Consider the following 23,722-nt stretch of genomic DNA (forward strand, 5'->3'; position numbering starts at 1 on the left):
GCAGCCACGCAACAAAGCCTCTCTTCAGTCCCTGCTGGCGGCCAGGCGGGGGCTGCTCTTGGCAAGGGGTGACTCGCTCCTGTCTGGTGTCAGAGCCATGGGCACGTGAAAGCGGAAAGCAGCTCCAGAGGCAGCCCCCGGGGAAGGCGCCGTGGCTCAGAGCACCGGGTCTGGCAGGCAGAGGGTCTCGAGTTTGATCCCTGAGGCCACAGCACAAACAGCTGCCTTGCACACGCCGACCCCATCTCTATCCCCGGCACCCTGGAGGCTCCCCCAGTCCCCCCAGGAGGGATCTCTGCGCAAGGTAGCAAAGCAAGTCCTGAGCACCACCGGCTGCGGCCTCGAGCCCGAAAATAGATGCATTTCCAAAAGGAGAAAAACAGAAAAACAAAAGCAGCAGTGCCGGTCATGGAGGGGCTGGAGGGGAAGGGCTGCTCCTCAAAGCCAAGTCCTCAGGATCACCCCCCAAGCTGGGCCCTGGGGGCGGAGGGCGGGTGCACGGATAAGGGATGCGTGCAGGGACTGCGAGCAGGAGAAACCACCATTAAGAAATAAGTTAGAGCTGGAGCGATAGCACAGTGGGTAGGTATTTGCCTTGCATGCAGCCGACCCGGATTCGAGTCCCAGCATCCCATAGGGTCCCCTGAGCACCGCCAGGAGTAATTCCTGAGTGCAGAGCCAGGATGTGACCCCTGTGCATCACCGGGTGTGACCCAAAAAGGAAAGAAAGAAAGAAAGGAAGGAAGGAAGGAAGGAAGGAAGGAAGGAAGAAAGAAAGAAAGAAAGAAAGAAAGAAAGAAAGAAAGAAAGAAAGAAAGAAAGAAAGAAAGAAAGAAAGAAAGAAAGAAAGAAAGAAAGAAAGAAAGAGAGAGAGAAGTTACATGGGCTGAAGCAATAGCACAGCGGGTCTGGGCATTTGCCTTGCACGAGACCCAACCAGGTTCAATCCCCAGGATCCATAGATAGATAGATAGATAGATAGATAGATAGATAGATAGATAGATATACATTTAGATATCTATGTATATGATCACATGGTCTCCTGAGCACTGCCAGGAGTGATACCTGAATGCAGAGCCAGGAGTAACCCCTGAGCATCACTAGGTGTGACAAAAAGCCACAAAGCCAAAAAAAAAAAAGAGAGAGAGTAAGTTACAGAATCTCAACCAACTGAAAACAAAAAAACCTTTAAATGTTCAAAAGAAAATGAGGAAAATAAATAAACCCCAAACCTCAGTGCACAGGGACCTTCTGTGGACCTTTTGTCCATGAGGCAGGGTCTCTGGGGAGGGGGCCCCAGGGGGTGCCGGGCTGGGGAGTGGGCCTGTGGAATGGGGCCTCCGGGCCCATTTCCTGCCTGCAGGCGCCCACTGGCAGGACAGCGGCCTCCACGGGTCTTCGCTGCCCGGGGCCTGTCATACCCTCCTCTTCCTTCCTCGAAAGCCCTGCCAGGAAGGTCGTCCTCAGGGCCCGCAGGAGGCGCCGGCCGCTCAGCTGTGCCTCAGAAGGCGACTTTCCCCAGGACTCGCCCCAGACCACAGGAGCGGGGCAGGATGGGGCCACCCCCCAGCCCCCAACCCTAAACCGTCAGTCAGGGGTTCTGGGAAGGCCCGCGCTCCCCGCCCCCGCCCCCGGGACTCCCACCCTTCCTTCCCGCTGCCCCTCACTTTGTTTCCCTTCCCAGAAACCCCCAGCACACTGCTCTCTGAGGGGCTGCTCTGCGGGTGTCTTCCTGGTGCACCCCATCCTTCCCGGAGGAGGTTCTCAGAGACCGTCCCGCCCTGCCAGGAAAGGCACATCTCTCCCCAGGAGCTCCGGGAGGCTGCGGGGCGGAATTTCCCTCCCTGCGGTCTCCACTGCCTTTCTCTGTTTCTGTGCCTTTCTCTGTTTCTGTGCCTTTCTTTGTTTCTGTTTCGTTTGCCTGCAGCTGGCCAGGGGACACCACCGTCCACTCACTCTCTCCCCGTGGGCTCCAGCGGAGATGACCCAGACCCTCGGGGTGGGGTGGGGGGGAGGGCCTTCTTTGGCTGACCCAAAAGGCAATCATTTATCATTTTCCCTGTGGGATAAACTTGTTCTAGGGACCGGGCCGGGCTGCTGGCTGGTGTGTTTCATACCGGAGGCCTTGAGGAGTCTCTGTCCAGCAACACCAGGCGTACTGTCCCCCAACACCACTCGACAAGGCCCCGAATTCCTCTTTAGGGAGCAATAATGATTTCCAGCCCAGAGAGAGGGGTCGGGGCTGGCCAGACACACCGGGACACCTGAGCACAGAGCGTGAGAAGCAGCCCCTGGGCATGACGACAGGGGGGCCAAAGCCCCTCAAAACTCATAAAAGTAACTTGCTTTAAGGAAAAATAAGCCTTCGTGCTTGGGGAGAGGGGACTAGCAGTGCGCCCGAGGAGAACCGTCCCCCACACACGGGGTACCCTAAGGACTGCAGGGTTTTTCCCCACAGCACAGCCACAAGGGGCGCGGAGAGGTGAGAGAGAGTTCAGGCTGGAGTCTGAGTCAGCCCTCGGCCGGGACAGCAGGAACGCCAACACCGCCCACGGGGAGAAGGAGCCACTTCCTCGCCCTCGGTCCCCAGGGGGCGGCCAGGGACAGGATGACTCTCCCAGGACTCGCCTCTGAGGGGGCTGTGAGGACCACCTGCAGGTTTGTGTGTGTGTGTGTGTGTGTGTATGTGTGTGTCTGAGAGTGAATGTGTGAATGTATCAGTGTGAGTGTGAATGTTTAAGTTTGTGTGAAAGTATGAGTATGCATATGAATGTATGAATGTGTGTGAAAGGATAAGTGTATATGTGAATGCATGTGTGTAAGTACATTGAATGGATGAGTGTATGTGTGAATGGATGAGTGTGTATACACATGAATGTATGTGTGTATAAATGTATGTGTATGTGAATGTATGAGTGTGAATATGAGTGTGTGTGTGACTACAGGAGTGTGTAAGGCTGTATGAATGAAGATATGCAAGAATGAGTGTGTGCAAATGTATGAGTATGTGAATGTATGAGTGTGTGTGTGAATATGAGTGTGTAAGTATGTGTGAATGTATGAAAGTGTAGATATGAGTGTGTGGGAATGAAGAAGTGTGTGGAGCTGTGTGAATGATGAGGGTATGCATGAATGAGTGTGTGCGAATGTCTAAGTGTGCAATATATGAATGTGTGAATGTATGAGCGGAATGCATGAATGTATGAGTGTGTATGAGTGTGTATCTGTGTGAATGAGTGTGTATGAAAGTATGAGTATGTGTGCATGTAAGAGTATGAATGTAGAAGTATGTGTGAATGGACGTGAGTACGTGTGAGTGTATGAGTATGTGAATGTATGCGTGTGTGTGAAAGCATGTGTATGTGTGAATCTGTAGGCGAGTGTGAATGCAGGAGTGTGTATGAATATATGTGTGCAATGTATAAGTGTGTCGGATGTAGAAGCGTACGAGTGTATGAGAGTGAATGTGTGAGTTACGAGTGAGGGTGGGTGATGTCTGAGCATATACTTGACTTTATGAGAGTATGAATGTATGCGTGTGTGCAATGTAGGAATGTCTGAATGCAGGAGTGTGTGGGAGTGTATGAGAGTGAATGTATGAGTATGTGTTGAGTGCGTGTGAATGTCTGAGTGTGTGAATGTCTGAGTGTGAATGTCTGAGTGTGAATGAGTGTGTGAATGTCTGAGTATGTGAATGTCTGAGTGTGAATGTCTGAGTGTGAATGAGTGTGTGAATGTCTGAGTGTGTGGGGGTGTGAATGTATGAGCATGTGTGTGAATGTGTAAGTGTGCGCCTGAGTGAGTGTGTGAAGTCATGACTCTGACTGTAAGAGTGTGTGTGTGTGTTGGGGCTGGGGTGGGCGCACTGGAGGGGAGGGAGGAGAGGGGAGGGGGGAGGGGAGGGGAGGGGAGGGGAGGGGAGGGGAGGGGAGGGAGAGCCAGCTATGGGGTGGGGATCAGCTCTGCCAATGATGACCCGCGGCACCACCACCTTCCACCAGGACTGGGGAAGGAGCGGGGCAGGGGAGGGCTCCCCCCGAGGCTCTGCGCCCTACCAGGCTGCCACAGACTCAGCACCAGGGGGGCCTCGCCCCCCGACTCTGCAACAAGAAGCCCAAAGGCGAGCTCGGGCACCGGTGTGGCCATCTTCCCCGGAAACTGCTCTCCGTCCCGAAGCCACACTCCCTCTCAGCAGGACCGTGGGTGCCACAGCCGCCCACCTTCCTCTCCTCACAGGAGACAGCAGGGCCAGGGACTCGGCCCCACGGCCCCACGCGAGCCTTGGCGCTGGTCTGATCCCCAATACCCCCCCAGCGAAAGATAAATAAAGTAAAATAAAGTAACAACTGATGGTGCACCTTCCGATATAGCCACGCCCGAAGGTCCTTAGGATTCCAACCCTCGGAGCAGGGGGAGGCAGCTGTCCTCTCCCGGGGGGTCGAGGCGTCCTGCTCTGGGCAGGGGAGGGGGTTCGCGCAGCCCCACACAACAGCGGCCTTCCGGCTTCCTTCCTTTGGGAAACAGTGGCCAGGGCCGAGGCCGATTCGTAAGTCAAGGCCTTGTCCCGTGACGCGGGGATCCGCCCCACGCGTCCCAAAACGCACCCGAGCTAAGCCAGGGCTGCTCGGGAGAGAGGCAGAGTCCTGGGGCCAGCACGCGGCCTGCGGAAACCGAGCCTCCGTGGGGGGCCCAGTGCCACACAGACGCTGTCCCCAACACAGTGTCGCACCGAGCGGGTCCAGGAGGGGCCTCGGGCGGCAGCGCGGTGACGGCATGGAGCCAGGCTGGGCTGAGGCAGGAAGAATGTCAGGCAGAAACTCCCCCTGGCCAGCCAGCCTGTCCCCACAATCCCTGGGAGGTGTCCTAACAGTCCCTTCTTTTGTATGGGCAGCTGGAGGAATCTGCAGGGGAGGGGCAGGGAGGGGAGGTTGGGGGGAGGGGGGGGTGTATGGGGGCCACACCCACCTGTGCTCAGGGCTCACTCCTGTTGGTGCCAGGGATGGGAGCCAGGTCAAGCACCTAAGCCCCTGCCGTGTTTTCTCTTGCTCTGTCTGTCTGTCTGTCTGTCTGTCTGTCTAGAGTGCAAATCACATACCCCTTTGTTTCCCAGCATGCCCTGCTCCCCCCCACCCCTCACCGACCCGTCACCCCCGCCCAGCAAGCTTGCCTGACCAGACCTGTGGCTCCCGGCTCTGCACTCAGGAATTAGTCCTGGCAGTGCCTGGGGAACCATTGGGATGCTGGGGATTGATCCTGGGTCGGCCGCCTGCAAGGCCAACATCCTAACTACTGTCCCATCTCTCTGGCCCCATGGCTTAGGTCCCTGATGACCCCTAATGCCTGGCTCCTCAGTGGCTCGCATGGCACAGGTGACAGCAATGCCAACTTAAGAAACGCGGATCAAACCAGAAGGCGTAGCCATCGCCCAAGAAGCCGTATCAAGGACAGTATCAAGGACAGTATCAAGGACAGTATCAAGGACAGTATCAAGGACAGGACGAGTCTCGGGCGGGTGCTGAGGGATGGAGAGCAAACCGGTGAGGTTTCTAACCATCACCAGTGAGGTAACCCAGCGGCAAGGGTCACATGCCTTGCTCATGCCCGGCCCGTAGGGTCCCCCAGAGTCCGTCCAGAAATGATCCCGGAACAGAAGAGTAAGCCCTGAGACCCCTCCCCACCCCAAGGGACCCCAGCCCTGGCAGCTGAGAACCTCCAGACTCACTGCCACTCTCCCCATGCTCAGGCTGAGCCTCACCCACGAGTAAATCTACTCCTGGACCACACGGCGGCACAGTTCTTCAAACCACACAACGTACCCGAACTCCAAGAGTACTGCACCACATCTGATAGGGTTCAAAGTCGGAGGCCACCAATCTTTGAGGGAAAATATACATTTTTCTTTTTTTTTTTTTGCTTTTTTGGGTCACACTCGGCAATGCACAGGGGTTACTCCTGGCTCATGCACTCAGAAATTACTCCTGGAGGTGCTCGGGGAACCACATGGGATGCTGGGAATTGAACCCAGGTCGGCCGCGTGCAAGGCAAACGCCCTACCCGCTGTGCTATCGTTCTAGCCCCTACATTTCTTTTACAGTTACATATATAAAAAGCACACAAGATTCAACCTTTAACAACGTTAGTGATCTCTTATAGAAGGGCTTAATGGCCCCTGGGTGAAATACAACAATCTTCACACTCTTTCCTCTAAGGATACTTTTTTTGTAGCAATTTTCACCGCTTTTTCATAACAAAACAATTTTGGTTCTGCTTGGGGGCAGGGATTGACGTTCCAGATAGAAACACCTGAAACACGACGGTGGAAAGGTATAATGGTGGTGGGATTGGCTTTGAATATTAAATGTAATCAAATATTGTGAACTACTTTATAAAATTTTTTTTTAATTTTTTTTTAAAGGGTAAGCCCTGAGCACAGCTGGGTGTGGCCCCAAAACAAAAACCAACCCACCAAAAACCCCGGTAATTCAATAAGTGAATAAAGAACTTACATAACATTTCCAAGGCTTGAGAGACAAAGGAAAGGGTGACTTTCACAACACACCCTCTGGCTAGCTGAGGACCAAGTAGGTCTGGGCAGGGACTATGGCCCTAGCCTTGCCTGTACCGGGCTTGCTCCCAAGTACCGTACACCAAAACAAACCCCACCCCCACCCCCAAATGATCACCTTTCTTAGACGTGAACAAACCGCATTGCTCGTGAACACGCAAAACGCACAGACACATCACACACACGTGGGTTCTAGGCCGCGGACACGCTTCCAGGCCCGGAGTGCCATTGGGTGGTCTCCCTCCTTCCTTCCCAACACCAGAACACACCCCTCCCCCAGCCCTGGAAAGCAGGGTGCAGGCCGGAGCCCCGAAAGGAAAGGAACCAGCGGGGTTTAGCACAGAGCCAAGTTCATTCCCCTCCCTGCCAATGGAACACACCCATTCAGGTCTGCAAACAAAAGCCACCAAGGGCCTGAGCAATTTTATACTCGGGAGCCCCGGCCCCCAAGCGGGGTTTCCGCCCCATTACCCCGTGCAGCTCAGGCCAGGGCGAAGGAGGAAGCAAACTGTGACATGGGTCAGTGGACGGGCAGCCCCGGCGACAAGGATCTGCCGTGAAGCCGGGGTGACAGCAGAGAGGGGAAGGAGTTGGCCCCGCACACACCAGTGACCGGGTCCCAGCCCCAACACCCCACGGGGATGCCGCAGCCCCCCCCCCCCCAGGAGTGATCCCCGAGTGCAGAGCCAGGAGTCAGCCCCGGCACCAATGGGCGTGGCTCCTCCCCAAACACCAAACCAAAAAAAAAAAAACAGTTCAGCAGTTAAGTCTCCTCCCCCAAAGAGAAGGGCGTATGTGATCCCAACTAAAACGTGGGGGAACCCTCTCCCTCCCCCAGCAATCACTAGGGCCAAAATTCCCACACACATGGTGAAGAGTACGACCCCCGGTGAGCACACATAGGACCAAAAGCAATCAACAAAGGGCGCCATCCCCCAGCACGGGTGCAAGCCCCGGCCCTGGCAGCGGTATCAACGGGGGTGAGGGAGGGAGGGGACTTTTTTTTTTTTTTTTGCTTTTTGGGTCACACCCAGCGATGCACAGGGGTTACTCCTGGCTCTGCACTCAGGAATTACTCCTGGCAGTGCTCAGGGGACCATATGGGATGCTGGGACTCGAACCTGGGTCGGCCGAGTGCAAGGCAAACGCCCTCCCCGCTGTACTATCGCTCCAGCCCCAGGAGGGGAAATTTTTAACTTCTGATTTTGGTGGGTTGGAGCAAGCAGGGCAGTCATCGGCCCCCCAAGCACTACTCAAGGGAACCAAGAGGCCTCTCAGAGAGCTCAGTCAAGAGGCCAAGTGGCAGGGTGCGGGGGCCCCAGGATGGAGGCCTGAGCTTCCGGGGACACCCCAGCAGTCCCCGGGTACCTCCAGGCGCCCCCCAGCAATGCTCACAGGGTGCCCACAGCAGGTGAGGGCCTGGGCCGGCCTGTGCTCTGACCTCTGACCATGCCTCCCAGTTCCAATTTTTAACTTTTTTTTTTTTGGGCCACACCCAGCGATGCTCAGAGATTACTCCTGGCTCTGTACTCAGGAATGACGTCAGGCGGTGCTGGGGAGACCCTATGGGAAGCCGGGGATTGAACCCACATCAGCAGCCAGCAAGGCAAACGCCCTCCCCACTGTGCTATTGCTCCGCCCCGACTTTTTCATTAAAAATAAGTAAATACACAAATAAAAGGGAATGAGATGCGGGTAGAAATAAATGGCCAATAATGAAGACACACGAGGGTAGAACTGCCCGGCAATCAAACCGGGGCTCAGGGGCTTCAGAGATGGAAACGTGGACGTTGCTTCCCCCGCTGCCCACAGCCAGTGCAGGAGGACTGCACCATCCCCCCTGTGTCCCTGACAAGGACGGACAGGCCAGGGACAGGCCCAGAGGGGACCGTGCAGCCAGGCAGAGAGGGACGGGCCAGAAGCACAGCAGAGCTGCCAGGGTCCCAGGGGCCAGGCCTGGGGACAGGAGGCTGGGGTAGCCCCAAGCAGGCCGGGCTGCTCTCCGGGACAGGCGTGAGCTCCAACAGCGCTCCAATGCCGTGTCTACCCCGCCCCGCGTCCACCCCGCCCCGCCTCCCCGAATTTCCACCATCGGCGAACCCCTTATCCCACCGCTCGTGCTCCCCAGTACGGGGTGTTCTCATTGGGTTTCGTTGGTTTGGGGGCCCCAGGCAGAGGCACTCTGTCCTCGGGGAGCACTCCCGGCGGAGCTCAGGTGGTGCAGGGGGGCAAAGGGGCGTGCCCCAGGCAAGACAAACGCCTCCCCCTAGCTGTGCCACTGCTCAGGCCCCCACAGGTTTTCTAGCTCCTTCTGTGCTCAGAGGCCGACTAAGAGCCGGCCACCAGGACGGACATGCAAATGATGGGTGTCACTCCCAAGCGGGGGAGGTGAAGGCGGGCCCCACACAGTGTCTTTAGGCTGGGCGGAGGGGCTGGGGTGGAAGGGGGCACAGGTCTTAAATCAGTGTGTGGTGGTAACCTCCCCCATGACTCCCCCCCCCCCCCCGCACCATGCATCCCGACGTCAGAATTAAAGCATTTGGGGACTGGAGAGATAGCACAGCGGGTAGGGCGTTTACCTTGACGCGGCCGACCCGGGTTCAAATCCCAGCATCCCATATGGTCCCCTGAGCACGGCCAGGGGTAATTCCTGAGTGCAGAATTGAGGTATTTGCTCTTCAAGACTGGAGAGATAGTTAGCACAGTGGGTAAGGCTTGCTCGCAGCCGACCTGGGTTCGATTCCTCCGCCCCTCTCAGAGAGCCCGGCAAGCTACCGAGAGTATCCAGCCCACACGGCAGGGCCTGGCAAGCTCCCCGTGGCGTATTTGATATGCCAAAAACAGTAACAAGTCTCACAATGGAGATGTTACTGGTGCCCGCTTGAGCAAATCGATGAACAGCAGATGACAGTGCTACAGTGCAGACAGTGCTCTTCAAGGCCAAGGCACTAAGATGCGGGCGGGTTTCCTGAGTCGCCCCCATGATAGATGGATACAATGACTGTCTGGCCTAGGTCCCCACGGGACCACGAGAGCACCGTGGAACAGGAGCGGCACCTTACCGCTCGGGATTTGAACCTGTCAAGCAAGGAGCAGACATTCTAATGCTTATGGCATGAGCGAATCGGGAGGGGCCCACTGAACAGTGGCCGGCTGGGCTGGCAGGGAGAGCCGGGCAGGGGCTGCAGAGAGAGCATAAAGCCATGAAGGCGTGCACTAGCGTGTGGCAGCCGTGTAAACCCCAGCACTATACACGGTCCCCCGAGCATCCCAGGGAGTGACCACAGAGCCAGGGAGTGACCACAGAGCCAGCTGAAGGCACCAAACAGCAAAGGCTCTGAAGCCCTCAGCACCTGACTCAGCTAGAAAGTCTACCTACGACCTGGGCCAGAGCCACAGCACGGCGGGGAGGGCACCTACCTGCCTTCGCGTGCAGCTGACCCAAGTTCAATCCCCGGCATGCCCTCGGGACCCCTGAGGCCCACCAGGGGTGATTCCTGGTGCAGAGCCAGGAGCCAACCCCAAACATCGCCAGGTGTGCCCAAAAACAATCCTAACAATCAAGCAAGTCTATTCTTGAACCAGAGAGATAGTACAGTGGGTAGGGCGCGTGCCTTGCACACAGCCCACCTGGGTTCAATCCCCGGCATTCTATATGGTCCCCCGAGCCCCATCAGAAGCAATTCCTGAGCCCAGTGGCACGGAGCCTGATCAGCAACGAGGGTGGGGGCGTGGGGGGCTCTGGTTTCCATCCCATTTGCCTCTCTGCCAGATGTGAAGTGTCTGACCAGTCTTTTTGCAAAAAACACAACCGTGCTCTCAAATGGGCCCGAGGACGCGTCCCAACTCAGAGGAAATACACGTGAGGCTTCCGCAGGCAGTGGAGCTCAGGGGGCGGCCCCACGCCAGGGAGCCACCCACCCAACTGTCCCCGGCCACAGCACTAGGAAAACCACCTGGGCGCTGTCTGGCTTCCCTGTCTGTGTCCCCCAAACCCTGTGGCTTGCAGAGCTCCAACACCCAGGACCCCTGCACACATTTCTAAGGACCCCGCAAGGGGCACAGTTGTGACCAGATCGGCCTCCACTCAGGATTAAGCATCCAGCACTGAGGCTGGAGACACAGGACAGCAGAGAAGGCACTGGCCTTGCAGGGGGCAGCTGACTTGGGGTTCGACACCCCCGCACCACCAATGAGCCCCCCAAAGCAATTGCCCAGGCTCACTCCTGAGCACAGAGTCAGGAAGAGCACCCCGGGCGCCACCCAGTGTGGCCCAACAATCCCCCCCCACCCCACAGAAAAAAATAAAAATATCAATCGAGGTGGAAGGATGGAATGAGCGTGGGAAAGCCAGGCCTGGAGGAGCTCTGAAGGCCACCCTAGGGCTGCCCCTGAGAGACAGGATTTATCTTAAGGGAAAAGCAGGGATGAAGGGCGGGTCACTCATCAGAAGCCAGAGCCCAGGCGAGAGGGAGGCCAGCTCAGGGGTGTGGACATCCCCGTGTAACCCCTTCCCTGCCAGGCCACACAGCAGCCTGCGAGAAAGCCCGGATGTGCGTCGACAGCTGAAGCCAGAGATGTCATCCCGCCCCCCCCCCCCAAAAAAGGGGGCCGGGAAAACGGTGCAAAGGCCAGAGCTCATGCCTGGCACGTACCTTGCCCAAGTTCGACCCCCGATACCGAAGGCACTGCGAGCAAAGAGGCCCCTTGCACGACCCTTCCTGAGAAAGGACTAGGTGGCTATCCGTGCCAACCCCCCAAAGGGCCACGCCAGAAGAGCATCCTAGGCAGAAAGCACATCACCTGCACATAGAAAGAGCCCCTCCGTGCACTAAGTTGACTCACAGGTCCACGATCAGCTTTAACACGGAGTCCACATGAAACCCCACCACCGTGCACCTCTCCCTTGGTGAATACACCCCCGTGGGCGGGAGTCCGCCCACTCACTAACGTATTCAGTCAACCAGCTTTACCTGCCGAAACCAGTGCCAAGCTGTGTTCGGCTTCAGCCCGAGGAGAGGAAACCGGGGTCAGCCGGGCTGGGGCCTCCAAGGGCCTCCAAAAAGCAGCCTAGCTGGACGCCGCCCTGCCTGGTTGCATTTCCGCTTCATAAAATGGGCACTGACAGCAGGCCTGTGCAGGAACCGAAGGAGAGTGAAATTCCGAGCAGCGGGCAGCAGAGGCTATCGGCGTCCATCAGAACTGGATGGGGTTGGGGGAGGTCTACACCCGGCGGTACTGATGAGGGGCTTACTCGTGGCTTCCTGCTGGGATCACACCTGGCGATGCTCAGAGTCAGTGGCATACAAGGCGAGTCTATAACTATCATACTCTCTTTCCAGCCCTCAAGAGTAGTAAGCTCCAAAGGGCCCCCATTCAAGTGGCAATTAGCTGAAGCACCAGGAAGCAAGGACAGAAAAAAAAAAAAAATCAAGCTATTCCAAAACCTGAGGTTCGATTCCCCAGCACCACCAAAATTGACCCCTGAGCACAGAGCCCCAAATAAGCCCTGAGCATACAGCGAGGTGTGGGCACCACTCCCAGCCAAAGAAAATTCCAAACCTGAAGTGACACCCCAATCTGCCAGATCTGAACTGGGGTGCGGTAGCTGCATTTGCAATTTTTTAATTCTGTTTTAATTTTTTATTTTCTTAAGGAATCACTGTGAGACACAGTTACAGACTTACAAACTTCCGTGCTTACATTTCAGTCACACGATGACCGAGGACCCATCCCTCCACCATTGCCCATTCTCCACCACCCACGTTCCCGGTAACCCCCTCCTGCCACCCCACCCCCTCTCCCTGCATTTGCAGTTTGAACACAAACTGCGACACGAACTGATAGGGATAAACGGAAGCAATACCCTGAAATATGAAGCGCCCCCTAAAACTTAGCTCCCGGTCTTTGGGCTTCCCCTGAAGATGCACCCGGAGGCTTTAGAGCTGACCAGGTCAGCACAACAGACTCTCTGTCCCCTCTCCCCGCGTCACACTTACAGAAAGCAGCCGGGATTCCCTTAGTGGCCACCAGTGTGTGTGGCCGGAGCTACCAGCCGAGAGCCCAGCCTTCCCACACACCTCCATAGGTGCTTTCCACAGAAACAAAGGCAGCAAGGGCTGGAGCCATAGCACAGCGGGGAGGGCATTTTGCCTTACACGCGGCTGACCCGGGTTCGATTCCCAGCATCCCATCTGGTCCCCTGAGCACTGCCAGGAGTAATTCCTGAGCGCAGAGCCAGGAGTAACCCTTGTGCATTTCCAGGTGTGACCCCCCCCTGCAAAAAAAAAATAACCCAGAAAACATCCTCCAGGAAGTAGAGACACATTCCAGGGCTCCATCAGGCAGTGACAGGGGATGGCCGGAGGGGTAGGACAGCAGCAGGTAGAGCGTTTGCCTTGCATACAGCCAGCCTGGGTTCGATCCCTGGCACCCCACTGCCAGGAGTGATCCCTGAGCACAGAGCCAGGGGTAAGCCCAGAGCAGTGCCTCTGCCAAAAAAATAATAATAAAAATCAAAATAACTGCATCGAGGCATTCTCCACCCATAGTTCCCAGGGGCCAATGGAAGCCTCCTGACTCAACCGTCACTGCATTCTCCCCCCACACACATGTCATCAGCTTTCTCAGAGTGCAGTCCCCCGAGACCAGGCTGCGACACGGGGAACTGTATCCACAACAGCACCTGCCTCGCACGGTGACAGCTCGGCCACAGCCAGGCCTGCGTGGGGAGTGGGGAGTCGGGTTCCAGCCCCCCCCCCCCCCCCGGGCAGCCTCGCATCTCTCTCCAAGGATGACCCAGAACTACCCCTCAAGGGAGTGCACAACCCAAGGGTCCCTGGACACGACTCATAATCTACAGGGCTGGAGAACTGTACAGCAGGCAGGGCGCTCACATGCAGCTGACCCGGGTTCAACACCCATGTGTCCCCAAACTCCGCCAGGAGTGAGGGGACGAGAATGAAGTCAATTAAATGAGCAGGAAAGTGGGCTCTTTGGGAGGGGGTGGGAAATGGGCCTGCCTCTCTTACAGCAGAAAGTAAAGGGAATTAGAGCTGCCTGAGACGGTGTGGTAAAGGAAGCAAAGAGCTGAAAGGAAAATGACTAGAGATTTAGATGACCCTGGATTTTTTTTTTTTCTAAAAAAAGATGTGTTCCAAGCGGGTAGGGCGTTCGCCTTGCACTAGGCCGATCCGGGTTCAATTCCCAGCATCCCATATGGTCCCCCGAGCACCACCAGGGGTAATTCCTGAGTGCAGAGCCAGGAGTAATCCCTGAGTATTGCCGGGTGTGACCCAAAAAAAAAAAAGATGTGTTCCAAAAGCAACTAGGAGCAGTCACAAAGTAAGGTTCCACAGGCCTAGTGGAGGAAACCCGAAACCCAGACAGAGAGCTCAGGACACCAGCTGAGAACAGTTACAAGGTCTTTCAGAAGAACAAATGGGGTGGGAGGGAGCAAAAAAAAAAGTGACAATTGAAGTAAATTCAAATTCCACTCCAGGTGTTATCCATTTGCACCAGTAACATCTCCATTGTGAGACTTGTTTTTGGCATATTAAATACCCCATGGGGAGCTTGCCAAGCTTTGCGGGCAGGATACTCTCCATAGCTTGCCGGGCTCTCCAAGAGGGATGGAAGAATCGAAAAGCCACTTGCGGTGCTATCAGCCTCAGTCCTAAATTCCACATAAAAACTAAAAATCCCAATCCACAAATTTGAGTCTGGGGGGGAGGGGACCCACACACAGTGGATCTGAGGGCTGACTCCTGCCTCTGTGCTTGGTGGTCACTCCTGGTGGTGCTTGGGAGATTGTAGGTGGTCCCAGTGGCAGGGACCAAACCAGGGTGGGCTGTGTGCCAGGTAAGCACGCTGCCTGCCAAACTCTCTCTGTCTGGCACTCCTCTTTTTTGAGGGGCTGCGAGCAGGGCAGTGCCAGCCTTTGCTTCCCAGCAGAACCACCTGCTGCCCCAGGGACACACACCAATCCCGCAGAGCGGCTTGTTGGCCAGAACTGGGCGGTTCGGTGTGCAGATGTGGCTTAAAGCATTTGGGACAGGGATTCCCATCACAGTTGCTCCCGACGCCTGTGGGGTCCGCTTCTACCCCGCCTGGCAGGCTGGGGGGGTCTGGGTGCTCTCGGGTGTCAGAGATGGGTGCGCCTTCGCCTCCAGCTGAGCCAATGCGTGCACCTCCCAGTCGCCCAGGAAAGGTCCCGGCCTTCCCTCTCCGGGGCGGGCGCGGTGGTGGCACACGAGGCTGCCAGCCGGGCCGAGAGGCAAGACGTTCCCCCGCTGCTGTTCGGGCCGCGGCGTGGCCACACCCGTCCTCCTGCAGCCCCGCCCCGCGCCGCGAAGGGCCACCAAACCTCGGGTTCCGGCAGACGGAGCAGGGCGCGAGGAAAACAAGGCTGGGGGTCCCCGGGGATCCCTGCCTCCCCTGCCTTCCCGGGCCGCCAAAGGGGGCGTGGGGAGCTGCAGGCGGCCCAGTTGGAAACCCAGAGAAGCAATAACAGTAATAAAATAAACTAACCATCTAACCATGAAACTGGATGAGTGCCCCAAGGTTCGGGCGTCCGGAGACTTAGCCAGAAAACTCTGACGACCTCTCGGAGCCCGACCTCCGTCCGAGCCCAGAAGCCTGCAAACCGTTTCCTGGACCAGAAAAGTTCCCCGGCGGCACTTGCTGGCACCCTGCACACCACCTTCTCCCACCACCTTCTCCGTAGGCCTAAGACTTCGAGGGGACACCCCCCTGCGGACCCTTAGGTAAAGGGGCCGGTTCCAGGCAGAACCGGACCTCGGTGCGTCCCAGCCAAAAAAGAGAAAGAAGGAAAAAAAGCTCTGGGCCGGGGTTGAGGGGGGGGGCTGCTCCCATTCATCACAAACCCCAGGCAAGCGGGTTTCTCCCCACCCCCACCCCCACCCCGACAGGAGACGCCACAGGTGAGTGTGCCCGGCCGGGAGGCGCGGGCGAGGGCGCGCGCGGTGGGCGCCCCGGCCCGCAGCTGTCGCGGGCGCAGTCATCGGAAGAGGTGGGGTCACGACTGGACACCGCCCGGATCCCGGACGCTCCGCGGGGCCCCCGGCGAGAGGGGAGACAAGGGCAGAGCCGCCGCTCGGGCACAAAGAGAGAGAGAGAGGCAGAGAGAGAGACAGAGAGAGGCGCGAGCGGCGGCTTCCCATCAGCGGGCACGGGCGCGCGTGCCAAGCCGGGGGGGTGCGCGCTCCGGGGGTCGCGCTCCGGGGCGTCCTCCCGGGCGTCCTCCCGCGCCGGCCACTCCCCTCGGGCCCCGCACGCCCCGGAGGGACAGCCGGCAGGTAAGGGCCACGCCGCGTCCCCGCGGCCACCCACCCCCACCCCCGGCTCAACCCACCCCCACCCCGCCCGGCTCTGCGCGCGCCCCGCACGCGCGCCCCGCGAGACGCCGGACAGCGGCCGCCACCCCCGGCGCGGCCACCCCGACCCGCTCACCAGAAGAACACGCGCGAGCAGAGGTTCGCGTCCCGCAGCGGGTTGGGTTTCACCTCCGAGTACACCGGCTGCATGTTGGCGCGGGGCTGCACCGCTGCCGCTGCTGCCGCTGCCGCTGCCGCTGCGCCGGCGCCGGGGCCGGGGAGATGCTGCAGCTCCTGCCGCCGCGCGGGGCCGCTTGGCGGGAGCCCGAGAACCAACACCCGCTTCCGGGAGCCGAGCGGCCGGCGGCCCGCCCCGTCCCCGCCTCCCCCCCCGGGGGTGCCCGCCGCCGGGGCCGCGGGGAGCCGGGAGCCCGGGATCGGGCGAGCTGGGGGCGCCGAGGGGCTGCGGGGTGTGGGGAGGCCCGGCAGGTGCGAGGCGGCCGGCGCCGTTGATGGGGGTGGGCGGTGGGGGTGGGGAGGGCGGGTAAGGGCGCACCACGTGGCCCGGGGCCGGTCGCGGAGGCGCCCACGTGCGCGCACCTGGCTGCAAACTTGGCCCAAGTGGGCGATCGGAGCCCCGGCACCCACCCCTAAAATGGAGGGAGGAGGCCCCGGCTCTCCCCGCCCCCGCGGCCGGGCAACGCCCCCTGGGCGGCGGCCTTCGGAGGCGCCGCGCGGGAGCAGCTGCCCGCCCCCTGGGCGCGCTGCCCGCATCAGGACCAAAGAAGGCAGCGCGGGCCGCGGGGGAGGCTCCGCAACCTGCCGGCCCAAACGCCTGACCTCGGCCCGGGGCCGGCCGGGCTTGGCCCGTCTCGCGTGCGCACAGCTGCGGGACGGAGCGAGAAACCGAAGAGGGGAAGGACTCGCATCATTTTTTTTATTTCCCTTTTTGCAAGACAGATTACTTCCGTGGGAGAGAAGGAATCCTCGCCCGTGGCGTGGGATGGGAGGGGTGGGGGGCACCTCCGTGAGCTTTGGGGAGGACTCCTCGTCGGGGAGGGGCCGGCGAGAGACGGCCTTGGGAGCACTTTTCCTTGGGACCTCTAGAGAACCAGCCCTCCGTTAACGGGACAAACTGGATCCAACACCGGCTAATCACGCGCACCCGGAGGTGTGGAGAGGCGGGGGGCGCGCCTGGTCCTTTAACTCTGACCGCGCCCCCATCCCGGGAGCCACTGTTAATCCCTGTGTTTTGCAGATCCGTCGAGATCTGCAAAAAGAAACTTTTTTGCGAGGTTTCGGTGCCAGGAAAAGCTGGAACTGGAGCCCGAGCGATACAGTTACAGCAGTCAGGGCGCTGGCCGGATCCGGGTTCGATACGGTCCGCGCTCCATATGGTCCTCGGCGCCCCGCCAGGACTGATCCCGGAGTGCAAAGCCCGGAATGGGCGGTGAGCTGAGCACAGCTGGGTGTGCCCCACCCCCACCCCACCCTCAAATAAAAGAAAACGGGATTTGAATTCAAGTCTGGAATCCAGCGCCAGCTACCTCGCTGGCCAGTGTTGATGGGAGGGATGGAGGGAGGGAGGGATGGACGGACTGAATAAACTTGAATGAACCTAATCGTGGGCTGCTACTCCGAAGTCTTACCTAACTCTGGGCGCCGAGCCTAGAGCACTTCCCTGACATAAGTGAGGCTCTGGGTTTAGGGGGCTGCGGGGAGCCCCTTAGACTTGTCCCTGACCGTGACAGCACACCGCCCCCCTTCCTTAAAGAACCTAGTTTATTTGTGTGACCAGCTGAGCCACTTCTCCGCCCTTCAGCCCTCATGAGTGTGGCCTTGAACAAGATCATTTAGTCACTCTTTAACCGTTTCCCACAGGTCTTTGCCTAAACAATATTCCTAGCGCTCTTTTCCACCTCTGTGAGATGGGTAGGTGGAGAATCTGTGGGGGTGGCAGTGCCCGGGGCGTTCCTTGTAAGTGTACTTGAAATGTGCTGAGTCATTCTTCATAAGACTCTGCATAAGAAAATAAAATGATTAAGGTGTAAACTTACTGACATCCGTTGTGCTAAATATTTCACTGCACAAACATATCTCAGCAGGCTAGCCATCTTAAATGTACATCATTTTTATTGTCAGTTCTTTGGGGGGGTTGGGGTTTTTTTGCTTTTTGGGTCACACCCGGCGATGCTCAGGGGTTCCTCCTTGCTCTGCACTCAGGAATTACTCCGGGCAGTGCTCGGGGGACCCTATGGGATGCTGGGAACCGAACCTGGGTCGGCAGCGTGGAAGGCAAACGCCCCACCCACTGTGCTACCACTCCAGCCCTTCTTATTGTCAGTTTCACCCCAGTGTAGCTGGAGGAAAGTTATTGCAGTCTTGCTATACTGAAACATTTATGTTCACAGTCCAAGGACAAAACTGGTCATTTTATGTATTTATGTAATTATTTATTAGTTTGGGAGACACACTGGCAGTGCTCAGGGTTTACTCCAGGCTCTGAGCTCTGGGATCATTCTTGCCACAGCCAGGGGGCTCTGAGCTCTGGGATCATTCTTGCCACAGCCAGGGGGACCGTATGTGACGCTGGGAATGGAACCCAGGCCAGCCATGGGCAAGGCAAACACCTCCCGACTGTAGTAGCTTTCTGGCCCCAACTGACTTTTTTATATATATAAAATCTTTTGATTTAACTTTAGATACCATGATTTACAAAGCTGATAATGGTAGGGTTTCATGCAGAAGAACATTCTGCTGTCTGCTCCCCTCCGTCTTTGTCCTAAAGTCCTCTGCCACCCCCTCCCCTTATTACCCACCCCCACCCCCCCTACCGTGATAAGCTTCCTCTCCTAAAGGTCAGTTCTCAGTTTCTGTTGCCTTTGGGCATTTGTTACTTCCTCACTCTTTTTTTTTTTATATCCTACATTTGAGGGCAGTTGTTCTGTGTCTGTCCATCTCCTCCTGGCTAATTTCACTCGGTATGATTCTCTCTAAAGCATTCCAAAACGGAGGCTACATTCCATGTAGCACCAAATTGCATGATTTCTTCTTTTCTTATAGCTGAGTACAACTGATCGCTTTTAAAGGAAGGGTGCTGAGGTTTATGGTGCTGTTTTCTTTTGTATTTCATGTGTATCTGAGAATTTCGGTCAGAAAAGGAAGACATTAAGAGCTGCCTTTCGTCAGAAAATAATCATTCATGGAGCCAAAGAGATAATACAGCAGGTGGTACTGTACTATCTCGACAGTAGATAGAGATTTGCCTTGCATGTAGCTGACTCTAGTTTGGTCTCTGGCACTCCACAGGGTCCCCAAACCCGCCAGGACTGACCTCTGAGTGCAGAGTCAGGAGTGAGCCCTGAGTACCACTGAGCATGGCCCAAAAATAAAAACGAAAGAATAGTTCAGGTTGCTGTTTCTCAGAGAATTTAATCTCTGTGACAGGCAATTCTCTTTGAAACTCCCCAAATTTCCCAGCCTTGTAAATGTTTAGCTACTATTCTACTTGAAAGATAAAGACACTAGCTAAAGTTAGAAGTAAGGACTGAAAGGATAGTACAGTGGGTAGGGTGCTTGACCTGCAAGTGGCCAACCCAGGTTAGGTCTTCAGCACACATACACACACACACACACACACACACACACACACACACACACACACACACACACACACACACACCCCAATAAGCTCCCGACCTCTCACTGAGTCAGGAGTGATCCCTGAGCTCAGAGCCAGGAGTAAGCCTTGAGCACCACCAGGTAGGGCCCAAATTCCAAAATAAAGTTAGAAATCTAAAGACTTTCCCATGGCAGCTCCCCAAGCCACTTTCTCTAGTTCATCCAACTATCTCGGAACCACAATCAGCCATCTCCAAACTGCCAAAAATGCTCTGTCGCTTCCCCTTAGCGTGAGTTGTTATGGTGGTTTAACTTAAAGCGCTGTGAAACATCTTAACGTTCTGCTCTGAACGTGAAAATGGCAGGCAGAGAGACCGTGAGAACCAGGGCTGAGCTGCCGGGAGAAGACTGAGACCAGTCAGGGAATGGAAACTTGACTCATGACCTGGGACCGGGGTAAGAGTACAGTGGGTGGGATATTTGTCTTGTGCTCAGCCAACCTGGGTTTGCTCCCTGGCATTCCAGAGGGTCCCCTGAGCACCAACAGGAGCAATTCCTGAGTGCAGAGCCTGGAGTAAGCTTGACTCATGACCTAAGCTTTACTCTTCAGGGAGAATCAGAATCCCCTCTGACCTTTATGCCAGGGGGCTGTGGAGTTTCACATCTGGGTGGGCGCTTTGTGAAGCCCCTGAGCAGCAAGGGTGGAAGGATCTTCCCTTTTCATCCGTTCAGCTGGGGGGTAGTTGCCCTTTTGGTTCCCGAGCTGCAGGCCACACACGTAGCTGGAGAGGGGCTTGTCTCTGCACCCCACCATCTGCGTTCCTTTCCCCATCTTCAGCGCTCCCCTCTAACTCAAACACGCGAGTATGGAAGAGACTAGAAGAAAGTAGAGCCCTCCGACTTGCTGGTGGGAGTGTAGTGCGCTCCGGAAAACAGTGAAATTGTTCCTTGAAAAGTTCAACCGAGGGCTGGAGCGATAGCACAGCGGGGAGGGCGTTTGCCTTGCACGCGGCCGACCCGGGTTCGATTCCCAGCATCCCATACGGTCCCCCGAGCACCGCCAGGAGTAATTCCTGAATGCAGAGCCAGGAGTAACCCCTGTCCATCGCCAGGTGTGACCCAAAAAGCAAAAAAAAAAAAAAAAAAAAAGAAAGAAAAGTTCAACCGAAAGTCACTGTGGGAGCCAGGAATTGCAACCCTGGGCATCGACCCAAGATAAAAAATACAGGTCAAAGGGCCAGAGAGAGAGAGAGAGGCAGTACAAGGTTAAGGCACTTGGCCCAGCACCACCAGGCATGATTCCTGAGCACAGAGCCTGGAGCGCACCCTGAGCACCACTGGGTACGGCCCCCAAACGAAACAAAACAAAAACCGATAGGTTCAAACGAAGAACTTAGGCGTGAATCCCACAGCAGGTCTATCCATCCACGCACGTGGCCACCCACGGGTGGGTGGGTGAACAGCCGCCTGAGACGCTTACTGCGTGGGACGCTGAATTGAGTGAAATTTCCTTTCCAGTTTTGCTTTCCTAGTTTGGGGGTCCCAAGCAGCAGCGCTCAGGGTCTACACGGCCTCTCTGTCGTGTCTCTCTTGGCAGCGATGGCAAAACACGTGGTGCCGGGGGTCCAACTGGCACCTCCCGCACACACGCATGGCATGATCGGCCTATTGAGGTCTCTCTCCTGCTCCCTTTAGAATTTGTTTGTTTGTTTGTTTGCCCAGAGGCATTACAGATTGAGGCCTGTTTGCTCCCCTGCGTCTGAATACCGACAATATTCTGAGTGAGCGAAGGGACAGCCATTGACTAGTGAGATGCAGAAAAGAACCCTTGAGAGATTGGCCTCTGTTATACTTAATGATTCCCCAAAAAGAGTTCCTCGGCACATTTGTTCCTTGGTCAACTCCAAGTTCCTAAGGATTTGCGGGAATTTGATTCAAGGCGTCAAATAACTATTCCTACAGTAGGTGGAAGAGCTAATGATCCGGTATGGATCGGAAGTCAGCTAAGAAAGTGGGGGTCTAGGGCCTGAGATAGCATAGCAGTGGGCCTTGCACACGGGGACCCTTGACTTACTCCCGACACAGGACTCTCGAGCACTGCCAGGAGTAATGGCCAGTAGCTGAGCAGGAATCATAAAAGCTCTTGAGCACTGCTGGGTCTGGCCCAACCACCCTAAATAAGTAAATAAATAAATAAATAAATAAATAGGTGTTAGCCCACTGGAAAGAAGGACAGTCATGATTCAGCTCACTATGAGGAGGGGGGAGTCACGTGCCCAGCAAGGCAACAATTGCTCTGATCCCCACATTCTAGTAACAGTCTCTGCCTTCAAGACGCAAGGTTCGACCCAAAACTTAAAGCCGACCAGTGTCGGGTCAGACCCACAGGAGCCCACATGTTCAGACTATGAGCTGTCCCACACAAGCACATCACCGGCCCGGGACGAACTTCTTGCTTTTAAGAGCCTCATCTCCCAGTGCTCAGGGGTTACACTCAGCTCTGTGCTTAGCGGTCACTCCTGGTGGTGGTCAGGGACCCAGCCAGTGCTGAGGATTGAACCCTGGCCTCCTGCATCCAAAGCATGCCCTCCGCCCATCTCTCGGGCCCCAGGTATAAATTTTTAAGGATGCTTTTCGAATATGCATGCATGTCAGAGACCTTTCAGAGCATCGGGGGCAAACAAAACCCAGTGAGAGTAAAATACTCACTTTCAGGTGTTGACATCTTTTGCCAGTTTATTGTAAGTTATTGTTTTGTTTTGTTTTGTTTTGTTTTGTTTTGTTTTGTTTTGTTTGGGTCATACCGAGCAATGCTCAGGGCTTACTGCTGACTTTGCACTCAGGAATTACTCGTGATGATACTCGGGGAACCATTTGGGATGCTGAGGATCAAACCGAGGCAGGCCTGCTGCATGCAAGGCAAGTACCTCACCCACTCACTACTCTATCCTTCTGGCCCTGGCCCTTTTGAATTCTTAATATCTGGGGCCCAAGAAGTAATACAATGGGTAGGGTGTTTGCAGGAGGCCAGCCTGGATTCAATGCCCGGCACTTCTTGAGCCCACCAGGAGAGAGCCCTGAGGGCAAAGTTGGGCACTGCCAAGTGTTTTTATTAAGAAAAAAATTCTTAACATCTGGCTGTGTCAGAGCTCTGGGAAAGGAGGATATTATGCTTCTACCACTGCCAGTGGGTTTTGCTGGGTCCTGCCTGGTGATACTATTTCACTGCTGACCACAGGACTGCCAGGTGGAGGACTTAAGATAAGCTGGCAACTCTGAATAAGCAAGTGGAAAGGGCAGCTGGCCTTTGACCAGAGGCACGTGGGGTAGGCCAGAGAAGCTGCTGAGTTGACCTTTTCTCTGAGCATTGTTCTATCCAGCTGCAAGGGCTGTACATAGGAGCTTTGCATTCAGGAGTCCCGGGTTCAATCCCCAGCACCTTATGTTCCCCTGAGCACTTCCAGGTATGATGAAAAAAAAAAATGAAGTTAAAGCACTGTCTCAGGGTCTAGAGAGATAGTAAAGTGGGTAAAGCATTTGCCTTGCACACTGCTGACCCCGGTTCTATCCCCGGCACCCTTTATAATCCCCCAAGCACTGCCAGGAATAATTCAGCTATTGCAGAGCTGGGAATAATACCTGGGATAGCCACGTATGGCCCCCAAACAGCAACAACAACCCCAAAAAGCACTCTCTCTGGGCTTCGAGAACTTTCACATATATTTGTGGCACACACTTGCCCCTGATCCACCTTATTTGTGTTGAATTTTTAATTCCCCCCCACCCTTCCCAGGGGGATAACGAGAGAACCCCAAGGCCTCTCATTTCACATGCAGGAGGACGGCAGGCAGGAAACACCCCAGCAGTGAAGAGACTATTCTAGAAGGAGCAGCCCCCGCCTCTGAGAACCCCGGAGGGCGGAGGGCTGAGGAGTGATGACTGGACCCGGCCAGGTAGGAATGCGGGGGGAACTGATCTGAGCTGTGTTTCAAACAGGGAGAGACCCCATGGCAGTGGGTAGAGAGGGGGGAGGGGGGACATGAAGTGATTAGACCCCGGGCTGGGGTGGTGATTGTGCTGTGAGGCGGAGCGGGAAAAGCAGCCTGTGGTTCTAGAGCGGGCTGTGTGTGTGTGTGTGTGTGTGTGTGTGTGTGTGTGTGTGTGTGTGTGTGTGTGTTAGGGCTGTGTGTGTTATGTTCCA

The 23,722-nt window shown here is 56.3% G+C and overlaps 1 protein-coding gene across 2 annotated transcripts in view; it reads right to left on the minus strand.

The window, feature by feature from the left end:
* The window catches only part of ABCC4 (ATP binding cassette subfamily C member 4), a 203,686-nt gene extending 187,508 nt beyond the window's left edge, over positions 1-16,178 (minus strand). For both annotated transcript variants that reach the window (XM_055142190.1, XM_055142185.1), the window contains exon 1: positions 16,037-16,178. In XM_055142190.1, coding sequence (XP_054998165.1) covers positions 16,037-16,110 — 74 coding nt within the window. In that variant the 5' untranslated portion in view covers positions 16,111-16,178. The remainder of the gene's footprint in view (positions 1-16,036) is intronic.
* Positions 16,179-23,722: the final 7,544 nt, after the last annotated feature.

Source organism: Sorex araneus, chromosome 1 (genome assembly GCF_027595985.1).
Source record: "Sorex araneus isolate mSorAra2 chromosome 1, mSorAra2.pri, whole genome shotgun sequence".
Taxonomy (NCBI): domain Eukaryota; kingdom Metazoa; phylum Chordata; class Mammalia; order Eulipotyphla; family Soricidae; genus Sorex; species Sorex araneus.